Consider the following 19,862-nt stretch of genomic DNA (forward strand, 5'->3'; position numbering starts at 1 on the left):
ACAAGGACGAGTGCGGCATGTCAGGCGGTCCGCTAACTAACAGCACAGGGCACTCCGGGCAGGCAGGGCTGCCTTCAGCTCCCTGAGCGTCACACACAACCGCCCCCACCTACCCGCAGCGTTTAACGGCCCAGTCGCTCACGGACAACGTGGCGTTTCCCAGCATGGACCAGCCCTGGCAGGATGATCTTGGGGCTAAAGCACAGGGCTGGGAGCCAGAACTCCTGTCTCCAACCAGTCACTTCCCCTGCCCATCTGTAAAGCGGAGATACCCTGATGGGAGAGATTTACGCATCACAGTCCTGGCTGTGGAGCCTGGCACGGGAGGGGCTGGCAAGGGGTGGGGCTTTCGCTCCAGCAGAGAGAGAGCAATGCCACCCGCCAATCATAGCCCCTCTTTGGGTAATGTCATTGACCAAGGAGAGCTGCTGGGTGCCACCATCCAGGGGTGGCTAACGCAGTTGGGCAGACCCCTGCCGTTTCACCAGTCCAGGAAAGGCAGGTCAACGGGACTTGAAACCAACGTGAGGGCCCCATGGACACGGGGCAGCTCTGAACCTGGGCACTTGGTTCCTGTCCCAAGAGAGCCACCTTCCTAATTGTCCTAATGCCTTTTAGGGCAGGTTCCTGCCCTGGCTTAGTGACCAGCCCCTCCTCCCCCACTCTGCTGGGGCTAGGATCCCTAACTCCCAACCGTTCAGGGAGTCCCACTTGGCCTCCTCTCCCATTTCCAATACATCTGGGGGCTCCATTAAGGATCCAGGAGCCCAGCTGGGCTCGCAGGTCGGCATGCTCCCAGCCTGAGCACTAGCCCACAGAACGTAGAGCTGCCGTCCCTCGTAGGGATGTACTAGAAATACTCCGGGGCTTTGTTCATCACAATTGCTGTGGGCAGCTTGCTCGCTGTGCTTCATGTAGCCTCCAAAGCGCAACTGTTAATAAACTGGAGCCTGCCCACCCACTTGGCTCGCCCTAGGGAAAGCAGCCATCTGTGCTCCCACAGCTCCCAGCTGAGCTGCCAGCTCCCCACTGGCCTCTGGCCCAGACTTGGCTGCCTGGGCTGCTGCTGGACGTGAAGCCCTCAGCAAGCGAGATGCTGCACTGGCATCGCCTAGACCTGAAAGTCACCAGCCCATCGCCTCAGGAGCGGAGGAGCACATGCTGCCTAAGGCCCCCCCCACCCCGAGCCTCCAGATCAGACCCTGCTTTGATTCCTCCCTGGTCTGGAGCTGCCATCCTGCAGGGAGCCGTCAGCACATCTGCGCGCTCTCAGGTGGGCTCAGGGCACCCAGCTGTGCACCCCGCCCATGCCAGCACACCATTACTTCCTCCCCTGGGAACAGAGGGCAGCACTTGGGCACAGCACCATGCTCTGGGTGTCCCTGCCCAGGTATGTGGAGCGATAACCGGGCCGGGGGAGCTGAGAATGAGGCAAAGCTTCCTCAAGCAGAGGGCAGTAAACCGACTGAATGCTCCATGCCTGCCAGCCCCCTCATCAGATCTCAACAGCTGTGTGGGCATCGCCCCGGTCAGCACTTGGAAGGGTGTTCCCCAGGTGGGGCTGGCACTGCTGGGGGGCGTCTTCTGGATGAGACATTGCACCAAGGCTTCGACCACTTGTGATCATTCAAAATCCCACAGCACCCTACAAGAGGAGGGTCAAGTTAACCCTGATGTCCGGGCCAAGTGCCAGTCTGGTTGATTACTTCCTGCCTCCCTAGCTCTTTCCAGCAATTTCAGTTGCATAAGGAATCCTTCTCCACTTCCTGTCCTAAATGAATGCACTATAAGGTGGGTAGAAAGCTGCCTAGATTGTCGGGCTCAACGGGTAGTGATCAATGGCTCCATGTCTAGTTGGCAGCCGGTATCAAGTGGAGTGCCCCAAGGGTCGGTCCTGGGGCCGGTTTTGTTCAATATCTTCATAAATGATCTGGAGGATGGTGTGGATTGCACCCTCAGCAAATTTGCGGATGATACTAAACTGGGAGGAGTGGTAGATACACTGGAGGGGAGGGATAGGATACAGAAGGACCTAGACAAATTGGAGGATTGGGCCAAAAGAAATCTGATGAGGTTCAATAAGGATAAGTGCAGGGTCCTGCACTTAGGATGGAAGAATCCAATGCACAGCTACAGACTAGGGACCAAATGGCTAGGCAGCAGTTCTGCGGAAAAGGACCTAGGGGTGACAGTGGACGAGAAGCTGGATATGAGTCAGCAGTGTGCCCTTGTTGCCAAGAAGGCCAATGGCAGTTTGGGATGTATAAGTAGGGGCATAGCGAGCAGATCGAGGACGTGATCGTTCCCCTCTATTCGACATTGGTGAGGCCTCATCTGGAGTACTGTGTCCAGTTTTGGGCCCCACACTACAAGAAGGATGTGGATAAATTGGAGAGAGTCCAGCGAAGGGCAACAAAAATGATTAGGGGTCTGGAACACATGAGTTATGAGGAGAGGCTGAGGGAACTGGGATTGTTTAGCCTGCAGAAGAGAAGAATGAGGGGGGATTTGATAGCTGCTTTCAACTACCTGAAAGGGGGTTCCAGAGAGGATGGCTCTAGACTGTTCTCAATGGTAGCAGATGACAGAACGAGGAGTAATGGTCTCAGGTTGCAGTGGGGGAGGTTTAGATTGGATATTAGGAAAAACTTTTTCACTAAGAGGGTGGTGAAACACTGGAATGCGTTACCTAGGGAGGTGGTAGAATCTCCTTCCTTAGAGGTTTTTAAGGTCATGCTTGACAAAGCCCTGGCTGGGATGATTTAACTGGGAATTGGTCCTGCTTCGAGCAGGGGGTTGGACTAGATGACCTTCTGGGGTCCCTTCCAACCCTGATATTCTATGATTCTATGATTCTAAACTAACGTGTTGCATTGTTTTGCGCTATTAAGCAGCTGCCCATTCCACTCCAGAGGTGGCTGCATTTCAGTGCTGGGTGAAGCAATTCCTCCCTCCACATGGCACAGTGCGTTGGGATAAAAGGAGCTCTATAAATGTAGGTCAGTATTATTACTACAAACAAGGAGCTGCAACAGAGGCAATTGCCTACATAGGAGTTTTTAAACTCCAGTGAATTGACTGCCAATTAACACCTTTGTACATGCTGTCTGGACAGTCGATAGCGCCGGGACCCAAGCCTTAGTGGCTTACCCCAGCCTAGGGGTCCAGACTCCCAGGTGCCCCTTGAGTCTTTGTGCCGCATGGTCCCTACTGTTACCAGTGAACACAGTAGGGCCCCATCTCAACTGGGTGCTCTGGGGACCACTGCAATACAAATATAAGAGCGTAAGACTTGCCACATGGGGTCAGACCAATTGTCCATCTAGCTCAGTATCCTGTCCCTGACAGTGACCAGTGCCAGAGCTTCAAGGGGGACTGTACAGAACAGGGCAATTCTGGAGTGATCCACCCCTGTCTTCTACTCCCAGTTTCTGGCAGCTGGAGGTTTAGAGTCACCCCAAGCACGGGGTTGCATCCCTGCCCATCCTGGCTAATAGCCATCGATGGACCTATCCTCCATGAACTTGTCTAATTCTTTTTTAAACCCAGTTATACTTTTGGCTTATACAACATCCCCTGGCAATGAGTTCCACAGGTTAGTTGTATACTGTGTGAAAAAGTACTTCTTCTTGTTGCCAGTTAACCAGTGCAATCCCCAGCTATACCGATTCCACAAATGGGCCATTGTGCACCACTTTTCCTGTTTAGAGGGACATTGGTGACCCAGCAGGGAGAGGCTGATGTAATGGCCTGAGCAGAGGAGTGAGAGCCAGCAGCTCCTACCATGTCTCTTTCCCATATGTGTGCTCAATACTGTTTGCAGCCAGGACTGGACTAAATCATCGGGCTTATGACCCCGTGGCTAGGACCCCAGGATCTCAGCTGTCATTTGAAAACATTACATTTCCAGCCTTTGCAGATGTAAAGAAAAAGCTTGAAAAACGTGACCGGAATGTGACTGCCTGAGTCTGCAGAGAGCCTAAAACAACATCTCCAAAAAGCTCAGACTTCCCCAATGATCTTAACTCTGACCCCTGCTGCCACTCCTCAGACAGGCAGGGCCATGGGGTGGCGGGGGGGTGGCAGGGGGCCTCCAGTGGGCTGTGCCACCAAAGCACCAGATCCCACCCCCAGGAGCTCTGCCCCAAATCCAGGCTCCAGTGCCCGAGGAGCTCTGTGCTGATCCGATTGGCATGCAGTCACCTGAGGTCCCGCAGAGCAGGGCTGTGGAGCAGGCAGCTGCCTCCCCAGGGAAACCTGGCCTATATTTGGCAACGACAGCGGGTCCCTTGCGCTTCAGTCGGCAGCCTGAGACATGAAGGCAGCAGGCTCCCCTGCTCCCGCCTGGCACAGGAATCGATGCTCGTTGGGCTGGCAACACTGCTCCACTTGGGGGACACAGGGCAAGGTTTGCGCGGGACGCTGGCCCTATTCCACAGCAGTGCCAGAGAGGCACCAGCCCGTGCTGGGCTGGGATTCCTGGGGACACCGACCTAAGCCATCTGGCTCCTTCCCGGCTGCGTTCCCTCAGCTGCTGTGTGGGCTGCAGATAACGAGGCAACTGGGCTCCGATCTCAGCCCAGGCTTCCCCGGCAGCCCCACCCCAACACACGCACCTCGCTGTGCCAGGCAGGGGGCTGCCACCTTACTTCTCTCTGCCCTGTCCCAGGCACCCATGGCCTCACATAAATAAGGATCAGAATGCTCTGCACTGCTTTAGCACTCTCATCCACTGATCTCTGGTCATGAGCATCATTAGCCCATTTTACAGACGGGGAAACCAAGGCCCAGAGAGAGGCCATGACTTGCCCCAGATCACGCAGTGAGTGGCGGAGCTGGGAACCCAGGAGTCCTGATGCCCACTGCAGGGCCCTGTGTGTCCTACAGAGAGTGGTTCAGACACGTTTTGAAACCTCAGGAAACAGGGCACCGCTGGGGGTGGCTGAAGACTCGGGCTCAGACTCTAGTCTGAGCTGGACCAGAGGACCCTCTCCAATCGGGTTACGCCAGCGCCTTTAGCCCAGAGGGGGTCCTGCCTGGCCAAGGGCAAAAGTCATTGACCCAGCCCAGAGAAACTGTTCCAGAGGGAAGGCAGGGTAGGGTGGGAGCCAGAAGGGCAACCTTGGACATGCTGGCATTTGTATGCCAGCAGCACCCAGAGCTCCACCAAGATCAGGGCCCCATGATGCCAGGCATGGAACAGACACATGGGTACAGCTACGCAGCCAGCAAGAGCCCGCAACAGCGGGCCTCCGAGCCCAGGCTGAGACAGGCTCTGGCTGATGGGCTCAGAACAGCTGTGCAGACAGCGCCTTGAAGCCGTGACCTGGGCTGGAGCTCAGGCTCTGAAGCCCCACACCCCACGCCCCACCCCACAGGCTTTGGAGCCCGAGCTGTACCATCCATACGGCAATTTTCAGGGTGGCAGCACGAGCCCAGGGGCATCGAGACAGGCCCAGGGGCTGCTGTGCAAAGGCACCCAGAGAGACAGGCCCTGCCCCAAGGAGCTCACAGCCTGAACAGACAAGAGCTGAGAGGGGAAACTGAGGTGCAGAGGGGGAAGGGAGTCAGCCACTGTCACCCAGCAAGTCAGGATGGTGCTGGGAGCCGAACCCAAGTCTCTGAGTCCCAAGGCGGTGCCCCAGTCAGTAGACTGCACTCGCTCTCCCACGCTGGTGGCAGGATGGGGGGTGAGGCTCCAGGGTTGTCACCCAGGCAGATCGAGGGATGATGTGGAGACAAAGCAGCAGCAGCCCCTGGGGGGGTGGGGGGTGGGGATGCAGCCAGGGGCTGCCTTGGCCCAGCCAAGCCAGCTGGCAAGTATGCTAATCCCACCTGACCGCTCAGTGATGAGAACAGATGAGAGAGAGCGAAACGAAGTATAACATGAGCCAGGGTCTGCCCACATGCCCAGGGCACACCCCAAGGGCACCCAGAGACAGGTACATGCCCAGGGGCGCCCAGAGACAGGCACACGCTTGGGGCACACACCCACAGGGGCGCCCAGAGACAGGCACATGCCCGGGGCACACCCACAGAGGCACCCAGAGACAGGCACATGCCCGGGGCACACCCCAGGGGCACCCAGAGATGGGCACATGCCCGGGGCACACCCCAGGGGCACCCAGAGACGGGCACATGCCCGGGGCACACCCCAGGGGCACCCAGAGACGGGCACATGCCCGGGGGCACCCAGAAACGGGCACACGCTTGGAGCACACGCAGAGGCCCCATCACACGGAAGCCACCCATGGGCGGACACACAGCAGGCAAGCGGGAGGGCAGCCACAGCTACAGCTCAACACCAGCCCTTTCCCAGAGGCAGCCGCGCTGTTTCCTGTCACCACCTCCCGCCAGCACAGCCTGGCCTGGCAGCAGCACCCAGGGCCTGTCTGGGAGCAGCTGGGCGGTGGCTGCGGCTCGTGGGGGGTCCCCCTCCCTCCCGCTTCCCAGTGCCCCTGAGGCCGGCCAGGCAGCGAGGGGCAGGAAGCAGCCGCCCTGCTGCTCCCCTGGCTGCCATCACGGGTGGCTTCAGCGAGTTGTGGCACGAGAAGCAGAGCGAGAAAATGCCGGGCCCTCCCTGTGGGTTCGGTTTCCCGTCGAGAAACACGTGCTCCTGGCACCTTGGGGAGAGGGGGAACTCCCAGGGCAGGGGCCTCAGCCTGCTCTTGGGCGAGGACAGGGGGTAGAATGCAGGAGCACCCTAGGGTGCCAGGAGCTGGTCGTGGGCGGGAGTAGTGGGGCATGGAGAGGACTGCGGCCAGAGTCCAGCTCATGCTGATGGAGGGGCCAGTACAGCAGCAGCCCCAGGGGAGACTCCTCATGGGGGAGTCCCCAGAACCCCCCACTCTGGGGATGCTCATGGGTCCCCACCCCAGCCCCCCATGCTGCCCTTTGGAGACACTGGACTCCGAGGGCCCTGTTGGGCGCCAGCCGCGATCATGCCCCCAAGCTATGCAGAGGGGCCTCCGACCCCTCCCCCCCCGCACCCCGGGCAGGTTCAACAAGCCCCACAGGTTCGGCACCTGCTCCTGTGGCCCCCCCAGCCCCGACGCTCCCCTGGCTTGTTTACAAACTGGGCCCGGTAACATGCCCATGAGCTCCTCCACCCTCCTCCACACCTGCGCCTGTGCCCCTGGGGCTGGTCAGTATCCAGCCGTATGGGCCCTGTGCATAGGGACTGCGTGGCCAAACGAGCTCCAGGGGCCTCCTTCCCCCGAGGTGCCGTACTGCACGGTGCCGCTGGCTCTGCGCCCACCCTCCACGTGCTGTTGGGCTCTGCCTGCTGCTGCCATGGCCACGCCGGACACCGGGCAGCGCAGCCGCTGCCTGCATTCTTGATGGCCCAAGGTTCGGCTCTTCCCCAAGGAAGGGAGCGGATTATTCAGCAGATGCAACCACCTGGGCTCCGGGCCCCTTGCAGAGCAGGAGGGATGAAGACGAGCCTCTGGCCCCCGAATCGGGGGGGGGGGGGGCTTTACACTCCCCCACAAGCCGCCAACCCTCCTGATACAGTGCCAAGGAGGCACCTGGCAGGGACCATGCTGCTGCCATGGTGCCAGGCGGAGTATCAGAGGGGAAAAAAGGACTCGCTCCGACTCCCAACCAGGGCTGGGATGAGGCACTTGCTACCCGCGTGGGGGCTGCCCAGCGAGGAGGGAAAGCAGCTGGCCAACTATCAGAGCTGAAGGGTTCAGCTGACGGAGGCTGGTGACTGGGTTCCATAAACCCTCCTAGCTGGCCCAGTGCCCGTGGCACTGAGACACGGCTAATGCTGGCCAGCACTACGCTGGCTTCCACCCGCTATTGCAGTCCTGAGCTTCTCAGAGCCCAGAGCGACCTTCCCGGGAAGCTGGGGCCAGTGGCACCATGCTGTTGGCATGCAGCCATCTCTGCACTGGGCACTGATGAGAGACCCCCACTTATTTCAGGGGTGACTGGATTGGAGTCCTGGCCCCAGGGGCAGAGACTCAAGTGCTCGGATCAGCCCCACAGGTGCTGGGCCACAGGAACCGGGGGCATAAGGCCATGGGCAATGAAGGGTTATGGCCTTGAAATGCAGGTGCCCCTGGCCTGGGCCTGCTTGGCCCCAGGCGGGGATTATGGTTCTAGCTGCTGAGAGGGGAAAGAAGCAGAGCTGGATCCAGGGCACCTGGAGCAGACTTGGCTGAGCACTAGGCGTGTCCTGTGTGGATGGCCGCCTTCATTCCCTTCCCCCGGGGCTGGGGAAGTGGGAGCTGAGGGTTGGGCCCGGCTGACGAACTGACGGCTTCAATACATTGTCCCACAACCAGACGAACCAGATCCACTCTGGAGACTCTGCGCCCCAGCACGGCAGGGACCAGCAAGGAGACAGGCCTAACTGGCTAATCACTGGGGGTTATTCATCCACCTAGGCTAATCACTGCTGGCTTCTGCCATCTGTGCCATATTAACCCTCCCTGACCCGATGCCCCACCCAGGGCACCACGGCTTATTTCTGGAGCCCAGAAGTCAATGCTGCCTCTGGGGAGAACAGTTGTCAAAGCACTTCCATTTATACAATGCCTTTCCCTGCAAACGGAGCACATCCCCTAGCACTGAAATGCAGCCACTGCTGAGGGCTGAGCATGGCAGCTGTTTAACATCCCAGCGTGGGGCAGGGTGGCTGATCCCCAGCTTTGCGGGAGCATTGGGAGGCTATGCCGTGGTACAGCTCTGAACAGCACACGGTGCTCAGAGCGGAGTGACTGCAAATTCCACCGCGGAGGCAGGGGGATGAACTGGGGGCCTGGGATGGTGCAGGTAGAAGTGATGGGGGATGAAGTTAAAAGGGACAGTTTAGGCTGAGCCATGAGATGCATGGCGCTGTATAGACCCAGAGGTCTCCTGGGCTGGGCCCTGCATCAGGAGCCAGGGTCACTGCTGCCAAGTGGGAGTGGCAGGTGCGTCCAGGGAACGTCACCCAGGATATCCAGGGATCGGAGCCTCACGCTGGGAGGCAGAGGGAGCTGGGGCCTGGGAGAGAGCTCCTGCAGGGGAAGCCCCAGGAATCGCCACGTGGGGGAAGAGAGCTGAGGCGGAGGGTTCTGTCTGGTGGAGCCTCCATTGCTCGGGACGTTTAAAACTAGCACATTACAAGAGGGACCACTCCTGCTTGGGGGGCAGGGGGGGTGTCTCCATGAGCCAATAGGCCTTCTCCATCTCAAGCTTTTAGAATGGCATCACTCCACCCAGCATGTGGGGCAGACCCACAAAAACTCAGGGGCTGGTCCTGAGGTGACCCTGACGATCAGTGCAGGGGCAGACACGTGCGGTGGGAGGGGGCTCTGCCCTGGGAAGTGAGGGACAGGGCAGCCTCGCAGAGTCCATCTCCCGAGGTTCGGGGGAAGGAGCGGCTCAGCTGGAGCCAGTCCGAGCACAAGCAGGAAAGACGCGTCTCACACTGAGCAAGAGATGCACGAACCGCACCCAGATCTGGTGTGGGAATAATCACCAGCCCAGCTTGTGTCTGAAAGGCAGGAGCCTCGCGTTGCCCCTCACTACTAGCATCACCATCAGAAGCTCTCAAATCCCTGCCCATGGTCAGCTCTCACACTCACCCGGATGGAGGGAGATTGTCCCCATGGCACAGAGAGGAGACCCAGGCCCAGAGAGGAGCAGTGACGGGCCCACGGTCACACAGAGGATGGTAGAAAGGAACAGAACCCAGGAGTCCTGGCCCCAGGTCAGCGGAGTACGGCCGGAGCAATGGTTCACACTCCTCCCTGAAGTAGGCTGAAGGTTTGCCACTGCCAGGTTTGCCACTGCTCCAGTTGTCTCTCGACCGGCTCCAGGATCAGACAGGAACCTGTCCTGTTCACCCCACCCTGCTGGACCCCTGCTCTCAGGCATCCTGCACCCAGGCCCCAACAGATCCACTTGCAACGGCCCCACGGAGACAAGCCACCGGGGAGCGATTGCTGCACTCCCCAGCATGGCGGCTGCCTCTGCAGTAGGCGACAGCAATGGTGGGGAGACAGACCCCTGGAGCCCACCTAGACCTTTACCGGACCACTCAGAATACATGGCAGGTGCAAGAGTCAGATCTTCCCTCCCATGCAAGCTATGGTGGCACCATGGCCTAGTGGGTAAGGCCCTGGATTGGGCATCAGGAGGCCTGGGTTCTATTCCAGAGTTGGACACTGAGCTGCTGGGTGACCTTGGGCACATCGCGGGGCCTGAGGGGCCACAGGTCGCCTGTGTCTTCAGTGTCAGCACAATGGGCCCTGATCTCACTGGGGGCCTCTAGTGTTACTGGAATAGAAACGCCCCCCTCAGCCCTGCTGGGGCAGGATACCCCGACCTGCCCAGGGGAATGGGGGAGGCAGAAACAGACTCCAATTCCCTGCCCAAGTTTGGAATTTGTTCAGCACATTTTCCCCCAAGAAAGAATAAAGTGCATCTACCCCCCTGCAGCAACTGGCCGAGCCACTCCCAAGGCCCCCATGCCTTCACGGCGCTCAGCTGGGTCGGGGGGCAGCAGGGCTGGGCCCGCAAGGAAAGCCAGGGCTTAGCTGAGCAGCCTCTGGCCCCAAACCCACTGACCCCATCTGAGGAGCAGGGCCAGTCGCCTTGCCCCAGGCTCAGGGTTGACAGGAGCCTCACCTGGCAGCAGGGCCCGGCTTGCCTCCTGCCCAGGGTCTCTGGTGGTGCTTAACCTGGCCTCAGGGCCGGCTCCTCACTGCAACACCTACTGGCTCCAGCTCAGTGAGTTGTTCAGATCAGGTAGGTCCAGAGCTGCCCCCACTTCGTGGGAACGTCACGCAGAGCCAGGCAGCCCCTGCCCTGGCCCGGGCTGACCAGCACAGGCTTCCAAAAGCCAAGGCCACTGACTCTGCTCCCTGGGTCAGGTCTCCATCCCTTACGAGGTGAGGCTCCGGGGGCCGGAAGCGAGCAGGTCCCCAGGCTTGGAGCATTCCCCCCTCCCACCCGCAGCACCAGCTATGGGGTCTGCTCGGCCCTCCCGGGACCCTGATGCCAGGAGAGAACCCGCCGCTCGCGCTCCACGGCTGACGCAAGGAGCTGCTAAGACGCTGGAGGCTGCTTAGCTTGTTGCTGTGACAGAGCAGGCGCCTGCTGCTCCCACCTCTATTTTAAGAGCAAGCAGCAGCTTCTCTCTGCACATGGAGTCACTGTGGTTGCTCAGCCACCCTCGGTCCCAGCCTCTCACACCCCCTCCCACACCCCCCGCGGCTCCAGGTCCGCGCTCCCTCCGCTACCTCACAGGCCCAGGTGCAGCGCCCGCCCAGGCAGCCGGCAGAGAGCCCACGGGTCAGGGCGGGGCCGCACGGCCAGACGGGGCAGGCAGTCGTGCGGAGGAGGCAGGGACGGTGACTGGGGACAAGATTCATTGCCAGTCCAGGTGCTGGGGAGTATGACCAGGGAAGGGCTGCCAAGCAGCAGGAGCTCCTTCCACCCCAACCCACTCCAGTGCAGGATTGTACAGAGGGGCAGATGGGTCTAACCTGTTCAGTAACTTCTGGGCTTGGTAGGAGGGGGAGTCCGCAGCGCTCAGCCCCAGCATGGGTCAAGCTGCTCAGCTGCAGAGGAGCCTTATAAAAGAATGGCAGGAATGGGTCACTGCCTGGGCTGGAGAAGAGAATCATTGCGTGTGCTGCCAGAAGGGATCGTTGTGCTCATTGGGTCTGGCCTCCTGTATAACACAGGCCAGAGAACCTCACCCAGCCCAGACCTTCTGGTTGAGCCAGAGCGGGGCCGTGAGAAAGACACACCCAATGATGTAAAGGCTCCAGGCCACAGAACCCTACGTCAGTTGTTCTAATGGTTATAAATTGTGCCTTGTTTCTAATCTGAGTTTCTCTAGTTTCAGCTCCACACCGCTGGATCTCGTTATGCTTTTGTCTGCTAGATTAAAGTGCCCTCTGCTATCAGAAATCTCCCCACATAGGGACTTGCAGACCATAATTATGTCACCTCTCAACCTTAACTAAATACACTGAGCTTCTTCAGTTTCTCTCCCTAAAGCTGGGCTGCAGGTCTCTTCTCAGCAATTTGTCAACATCCCTTTTGAAGGGTGGACACCAGCCCTGGACACAGCAGCCAGGAACAGTCTCACCAATGCCATACCAATGCACCTTCACCTCCCTCCTTCCACATGCACAGATTGCATTCGCTCCCTTAGGCCTGGTCTGCACCTGGAAGGGCTTGCTGTGTTCCTAGTGGAGACACAGTTTATGCTGATCCCTGAAAGAATAAGCCACCCTTGGAGAAGGACTTTTTGCCCTGTCTTGTGAGTGTGATCTATGTTCTTTGTTCCGAGGGGTCTGACCTTCCAACTACCTGCATGAAGACACACATTGTGCATGTGAGGCCATCCTACCCAGTTATCCAGATCACTCTGTAGGAATGACCTGTTCCCATCATTGTTTACCACTTGCTCAGCGTGTCTCATCTGCAGACTTTACCAGCAATGCTTATAGTTTGTTCCAGATCCTTAATACAGACAGTGACTAGCAATGGGCCAAGCACAGATCCCTGTGGGAGCTTACTGGAAACACCCCTGCTGGATGACGATTCCCCATTAACAAGTCCTTTTTCAGATCTATCAGTTGGCCAGCTTTTAATCCATTCAACATGTGTGGCACCGATTTTGTGCAGTGCTATTTTTTAAATTAGATTGTGGCCAGAGTCTTCAAGAGAGCTTCCTCCGGGCCAGATTTTCCAAAGTGCTCAGCTCCCATTTTAAGCACCAGAGTAAGAGCCAGTTTTTCAGAAGAGCAGAGCACAGTGGGCTCAGAGCTCGGTGGAGAATCTGGTCCCAGTTGTGGGTGCTGAGCACTTGGAAACTGAGAACTGGAGCCCAGCTGGTCCACTGGTTGGACTGGTGTGGTGAGCGTAGGAGGCCAGGCAAGATGGACCAATGATAAGATCCAGTGGGGGCCACGGCTGCTCCAACGCGGCAGGCTACAGGAGTGCAGCAGGAGCCAGAGAGGCTGGCCAAATGGATGTGCTCTGATTCACTGAAGCAAACCCACTGTTCACGAACACTGCGCAGGCCTGGTGTAGACAGCCCAGTGAGCTCACAGAGCTGGTTGTTGCTTTCCCTGGTAACGGGGTTGGAATTCCCTGGGGCTTTAGAGAAGCCCAAATCGCTTCCCTACCTCATGACCCCACCTGGATTCTGCTGGTCGCTTTTAGATCTGAGGAGGAGAAAGAAAAACCTGCCTGGGTGAAGAAAGGGAGTTTGTAGAACCTGCATCGGGGGAGGTTCACCTGCCCTGCCCTGGAACCGCAGCTCCCACTGTTGTTATCCCCAGCTGGCAACACCCCCCCCAGTTCCCATCTTCTGAGCCCCCTCCCGGCCTGCGCATAAGCCCCACAGCCAAATTCGGAACAGAGCTGTTGCGAGGGAGGGGTCATGAGGCCTCGCCAGCCCAGCTGAAAATTCATTCTGCTATTTTTGGCCGGGCCTGCCTTCAGCCCCTGCTCACATTCCCCTCCCCGCATCTTTGGCCTCAATTCCCAGCTCCATCTTCCATTCCGGACCTCTCCCCCCCTCTCGGTGCCAGCGGAGAAGCACCTGGGCTTGCAGGCTTGTGGGCACCGGGGAATTCTCACAAACTGCCCCTGGAAAAGCTGCACCAGTGGGAATCCCTCCCAAGCCTGGACCGAGGGCACGTCCAGGCGGAGAAGCTGACGGGTAATGCTGCAGCAGAGTACCTCTGGGTGGATGCTCTTCTCCAAAGGAAAAGCGATTTTATTCCAGATTAGACTGACTTTATTCTGTTCCCATGGGGAAGTTCTAGAGGAACAGCTATTCCGCTAGAGCAATTCCAGTGTAACTCGCCATGGAGAAAAGGCTTTAATAATCAAGGATAAAAAGCATTGACTACAGCCAGGAATCCTGACCTGCAATCCCCCTGCAATTCCAGCCCTGGGCTGTCCCCCGTCCCCCAGCTCTGCCAGTGCCCCGCAATTCCAACCCCCAGCCCCCTGCTATCCCACCCCCAGCTCTGCCAGAGTACCTCATTCCTGACTTACAGGCTCATCCTCTGCTAGCCCAGTCCTCAGCCCCTTACCACAGTTCAGCCTGCCCCTCGGCCATCTCCTGCAGGACCTCTGTAACTGCCAGGCCTGGCTTCTCCTGAGCCCAGGTTTCCATTCCTGCTGTACTGTGTGACTGTGTCCTCATCCCTTGCTGTGTTTCTGTGACGTGACTGTTCTGTGGGGATAGGCCGTTGCTCATCCCCTGTCCTGGAGGGCCAGAGTTCTGCCTTTTGGCTGGTCCCTACCATTTGACCTGTCCAGCTTGGGTAGCCCTCTGAGAAATGACAACTCCTGCTGGCACATCTTACAGGGTGACTGCCAAGGGGCAGTCCCCAGCAGGGGACTTTACAACACAGAGAGATCTCCAGGATAGACAGGGATGGCAGAGCTTTGTCCTAAGTGATGTCCGATGGCATGAGAAGGATTCAGAAACCCACCCACTGGTAACCTCAGTCCTGTTGCAGTCCTGGTCTCTGGGGGTGAAAGGCTAATGCATTAGGCCACATGCTTGACCCACACTGCAAATCTCTCTCTGTAGAAAGACCTAGCTGGTTCTAGTCCAAGGGAACTTGCATGGGGCTGCAGTGCCATCCCAGCTGCCTCCCAAGCCCAGCCCAGCCAAGCCCCAACATTTCCACTTTGCTGGTGCAGCTACAGCTGCCAGGAGCTGCCAGAGAGCATGGGATGGTATGCACATGAATTGCACCCACAACGCAACGCAGATACCAGCAACCAACCACTCTTGTGAATAAACTTTGAACTAACCAGCATGCAGGCTCCTGCTGAGGGTAATGTTTTACCCACCAACTTGCCATTACAGAGAAGCGTTTAGAGAGGGCTGTGAAAGTTCACAAGCAGATTTAGAAGGATTGGGACCTAGATAAATGCCAGGCTCCAATTCCTGCATGCCTAGCAAAAACCACCCCCCATGCTCAGAGCAGGCTCTGGCATGGGGGAGTCCACGGGAAGGAGGAAGAGAGATTGGGACATCAGCAATGTTTCACAAGAGTCAGAGTTCCCAAGTTACTGCAAGCAGGCACCCTGCTGTGAACTCCCTCTTGCAGAGCTAGGCATAGGGTCCTGGAGGTCCGGATGGGACTAAGACACGCTGTTCTAATAATGCTACTTTGCTCTTCTCATCACCTTTCAGCCCAGGATCATAAACGGCTTTGCATGCATTCTATCAGCTTCACAATGTCCCCATCTTCCCAATGGAGAAACAGAGGCCCATGGCCACCCAGCCAGGGAGTAACAGAACCCAGAAATCCTGACTCCCAGTCCCCTGCTGTAACCCGCAGACCATGCTCAGCCTTCAGCGCTGGGAGCAACACATCCTGGGAGCACACTGTAGATATAATCGTCATCTTACCCTCATATAGCCCCTGCCCCAAGCGGCATGTAACCTATAAACATAGAACCACAGAAATTCAACCACCCCTGCAATGGAAGGCAAATTTTGAACAAAGAACCCAGGCCCAACCCCCCCCCGCCTTCCCCTCAACCCGCAACTGCATAGAACCCATGTATCTATGGCACATACAAGGACGAAAGGGTCGGTGGACGTTGCTGATGGTAGAGCCGGTGTTCCAGGCAAGGCAGGAATTCCAGGCCTGGTACTGATTACTAAGCCACCCACTCCTGCAATTGGTGTAAAAGACGGCAAAGTCTTGAAAAGAATGCATCAGCCTTGACCTGAGCTTTCCCAACCAGCAGCAGAGTGAAACCAACATGATCCTTGTCAGTTTAAGGACTGCCAGGTGCTAAACAGCAGTAGTGAAAACTGACCAGAGTCTTGTCAATTGTGCTGGGCTCAACACTAGGAACATCCCATGGGGCACTGCCTGGGTGGTACCAGAGTCTCATGTGCAATCTTTGCTGTGTGTCTGTAACAGCCAGAAACTTTGTATTTTTACAGCAAAAGCTGCAGGAACTGAGAGCCGAGCCTCCTTCTCTTGCCAGGGGCAGCAAGGAAGTGGCTCTTTCCAGGCTTACAGAGGGCAGTAAACTCAAGCTGCCCACGTTCTACTGGTCCCTCTGAACTGCATGGCTAACCCCTTCCCCCAGCCTTTGGGAGGTGCACAGACATGGCTTTGTTAAAAGTCAGATCAAAACAAGACCCCCGCCAGGGGCCTTCCTAGGCTGTAGCTCAAGCAGGAGTTCTAGGCTCCTGGGGCAAGATTCCCTGGCTGGCCTGCACAGGGGGTCAGACTAGATGATCATCATGGTCCCATCTGGTCTCAAAATCCATGACACTGTGAAGAGACTATTAAGGGAAATACTCACAGAGCAAAGCTCCTGTTGTGTGTAGGCTCTGATTAACTGACAGGAAATAAAGGGTCATGCAAGGGAAGCGCCCAGGAGCTCAGGACTGGACCATCCAATTCACTGTGTATATGGAGGGCACCAAGGATGATATGAAGTCATTTGGGCTAGTTTCGCTAGTCTTCGCCTGGAGCTCAAAGCATTGTACAAAAATCACTGAATGAAGTCGCACAGCCCTGCTGGGAGGAAGCTTATCCCCATGCTACAGATAGGGAAACTGAGGCTCAAGAAGGGAAAAGGACTTGCCCAAGGCCACGCAGCAAGCCAGTGGCAGAGGCAGGAATAGAACCCAGTTAACCTCGTTACCTGTGATCTCACCACAAGACCACGCATCCTTTAAAAAAAAACAACAACCCATGATGGAGGAGATTGTGAGAAACGCCAAGGGGACGTGAAGGTACTGAAGGACTTGGCAGAATGACAGGAGGGGAAAGGACCAGTTTAGGGAACGTGTAAAGCACCTGTCACCAGAGTGTCTGCGGTAGGTGCTGTGGAGGGATTACACAGTAGAAGCCCCACCACTTCAATGTGTGTCTAACACGGCTTGGTCCCAGCAACTGTACAGGCAAGACCAAGAGTGCGAGGAGCTGAAATCCCATTTCCAAAAGAGACTCAGGCACTCAGGAGCTTAGTCTCCCTTATGCACTTTCTGAAAACGGTGCCCCAAGCCTTGTTACAACTTGATCAAGTGCAGCATGCAGCGGCAAACAGATGGACGCTGAACTTGGGAGAGCCCCTGAGACATGAGTTAGGACTCGCCCCAGGAGTGAAGGAATCAGGAGCAGCAAGCTCCCCAAATGGGATAAAAGGGGAAAAATGCAATTCACAATATGGTTTAAGTACGGCCTCTTAACTTAAACCAGGAGTGGAACCCAATGTGCAGCTCTGTGCCCAGTTTTCATCACCTCGTCCTGAGGTGGAGAAGAGGCTGAAAAAGGCCTAGAAGAAGGAGAGCAAAGCTGGTGACAAGGATGAAAGGGGGGGGAGGTGTCTCTAAAACAAGGAATTTCAAAATCAAATATTGTTTAGCATGGAAACCAGTAGCATTAAAGAGGGTTTGACCGAGGTGTTGAAGATTTCAAAGAGCTCTAGTGACTGTGAAAGCTGGACTGTTCCCTTCTGTTTGTGCTTGTCCCATAACTGGATGGGGGGTGGGGGGAGGGGGGAGAAGCCACTCAATTAAATTAGAGGGCAACAAATTGAAGCAGCATATAAACAACTTGAGGAATTCCTTGCTGCAGGAGGGCAGAATGTCAAGTCTGAGACTAGATTTAAAACAAGGATGGACTCCAAATACCAAAGACGCACTGCCATGCAACTTAAGGACACAAACTGATGGCTGCAGAGGTCAGGAAGGAACGGTTCACCTCCTCTGGTGTGCAGCACTGCACAGGGGGCTGAGTGCATTACACCCACACACACTTTCATTGGAATATCAGGCATTGGCTGCTGCCAAAGGCAGGATCACGGACTAGTTGGACCAATGATGCAATCTGACAAACGACAGTTTCCAAAACATCTAAAATTCTAGGCCGTGCCAGGAGTGGGCCAAGCACTAAATCTCTGGGTTAGAATTTAACCCCTTCCCCCCAGGTCTGTCTCCCAACAATCCCAAAGATCAAGGCATTGAATCAAATTACACATCAAAGGGGGAGGGAAGTGATGTGTCAGAACTTCATTGCTCCTGCCTGGGGGGTTCCCCTGGCCAACGCCCGTCCATTTTAAATTGACATTGTGAACCATCCATTCTCTCTTTTTTGAAAGCAGAGAGAAATCTGCTTCCGTTTGCAAGGCACCGGCCCAGCTAGCCAGGCAGCCGAGGTAAGGTCATGTAACCAGAACGCAGGAGGGAGAAGTTATGGTGCCTGTGGAGCTCAGGGCGGGCGTGTGACCGGGTGGCCATGCAGTGGGGTGCCCCCAGAGGTGCCTGATGTCAGCCGGGTTTTCCAGTGCTCTTACACACCCGCCCACAGCAAAATTTCTCCAGGAGGCCTGATATTTCCTCCCCGAGGGAGAGAGGCCAAGAAGCTTCACCCACTAGCTTCAAGGAAGGAGTGGAAGGTCTTGGTGACCTTCTCTCTGGACACCAGACCATCCTGCTTGGCTTGAAATGGGGGCTGGGCTGGCCAGTCCTGTGTGTGGCCCCACCACCCCAGTGACTTGGACACCATGGGGCCTGCCGCTTTGAGGCCCTCCCTGCTCCAATGGGCAAGTCCAGAAAGTTGTCTTACAGGCCAGCCAGAGGGGGAAGGTTACAGGTCCCCCTGGGTGCGATGCACCCTCAGACATCCTCTGGCCATTAAATAATAGAGGCTGTCACTGCACATTGTTCCCCACAGGGACCCACAGGGAATGCAGGTGGGCGGGCGGGCCTGGGGGCACAGTGACTTACCAGCACATGGGTGAATCTTTCCTCCAGCTCCCCAGCGCTGGGCATGGGCTGCTTCGGCGCTGCAGGCTGCTTGGCTGGCAGAGCTGTCGCTGGTGGCGGGGTCTTAGTCTCCTTCGCCGGAGCCTGGTCCATGCTACCGGCCGCGTTGCCCATCCTGCTGCTCCTGCCCAGCCCAGAAAGCTGCTTCCAGGCTCCCAAATCCAGATTGGAAAAGAGGAAGGGGCCAAAAAGGAGGAAACTTTCCTCCCAACGCGCGAGGGGTCGGGCGACAGCGGGGCCAGCTCCGAGCCCCCGCCGGCACCCAAGGGGGGCTGTCCCAGGAGCTCCCCGCACTCCCAGCCGCCCCCGCGGATCAGCAGCGGGCGCCAGGCGCGGCTGCTCCCCTGCGGGGCTCCATCTCCACGCGGGCGGGTCTCAGCGGCTCCCAGGGGGTCGCCTCGGCGCGGCGCGGCGCGGCTCGGCTCAGCTCGGCGCGGCGATTGCAGCAGGCGCTGGCTGGGGCTGGGGCTGGGGCTGGGGCTGGGGGAGGAAGTCAGGGAGCAGCTGCAGGGGCTGCGGTTCCGCGGTGCGCGCTGGGCAGGAAGCGAAGCTGCAGCCGGGCTCGTGTTTCGCTGTCTCTGTTTGTAACTTCGGGTGCCTCTGGCCCCGGGCTGCAGCCCCTGCCCGGCAACGGCCCCTCCCCGGCCGGCCCCACGGCCAAGGGCGCTAGGGAGAGCCGGGGGCCGGCGGCTCCGCCCGCTCCCCCAAGGCAGGAGCCATGGCCCGGGGAGGCAGGGCCCAGGCACCTGCCGGGAGCAGAGCGCAGAGCCGCGGGAGCGGGAGGGCTCCAGGGTCCCAAAGCCCCCAGCTCCGCGGCCCAGATCCGCCACTCAGCCGGGCTGGAGCCGGGAGGGACCGGGTCGGGCCGCTGCTTCTTCAGGGGGAGCCTGGCCCGGCTCTGCCCCGCGCCGGGCGGGCCCCTTCCAAAGCTGAGCGAGCCCCCGCAGCCCCTTGTGCCCTGAGCTGAGACCAACCTCACGCCCCCCCCCGCAGCCCCTTGTGCCCTGAGCTGAGACCAACCTCACGCCCCCCCCCGCAGCCCCTTGTGCCCTGAGCTGAGACCAACCTCACGCCCCCCCCG

The 19,862-nt window shown here is 57.9% G+C and overlaps 1 protein-coding gene across 9 annotated transcripts in view; it reads right to left on the minus strand.

Moving 5' to 3' along the window:
- Positions 1-19,248, minus strand: part of FMNL1 (formin like 1) — a 71,921-nt gene extending 52,673 nt beyond the window's left edge. For all 9 annotated transcript variants that reach the window (XM_073325676.1, XM_073325674.1, XM_073325667.1 and 6 more), the window contains exon 1: positions 18,743-19,248. In XM_073325676.1, coding sequence (XP_073181777.1) covers positions 18,743-18,895 — 153 coding nt within the window. In that variant the 5' untranslated portion in view covers positions 18,896-19,248. The remainder of the gene's footprint in view (positions 1-18,742) is intronic.
- Between the last annotated feature and the right edge of the window lie 614 nt (positions 19,249-19,862).

The sequence above is a fragment of the Lepidochelys kempii genome, chromosome 27 (assembly GCF_965140265.1).
Source record: "Lepidochelys kempii isolate rLepKem1 chromosome 27, rLepKem1.hap2, whole genome shotgun sequence".
NCBI classification, from domain to species: domain Eukaryota; kingdom Metazoa; phylum Chordata; order Testudines; family Cheloniidae; genus Lepidochelys; species Lepidochelys kempii.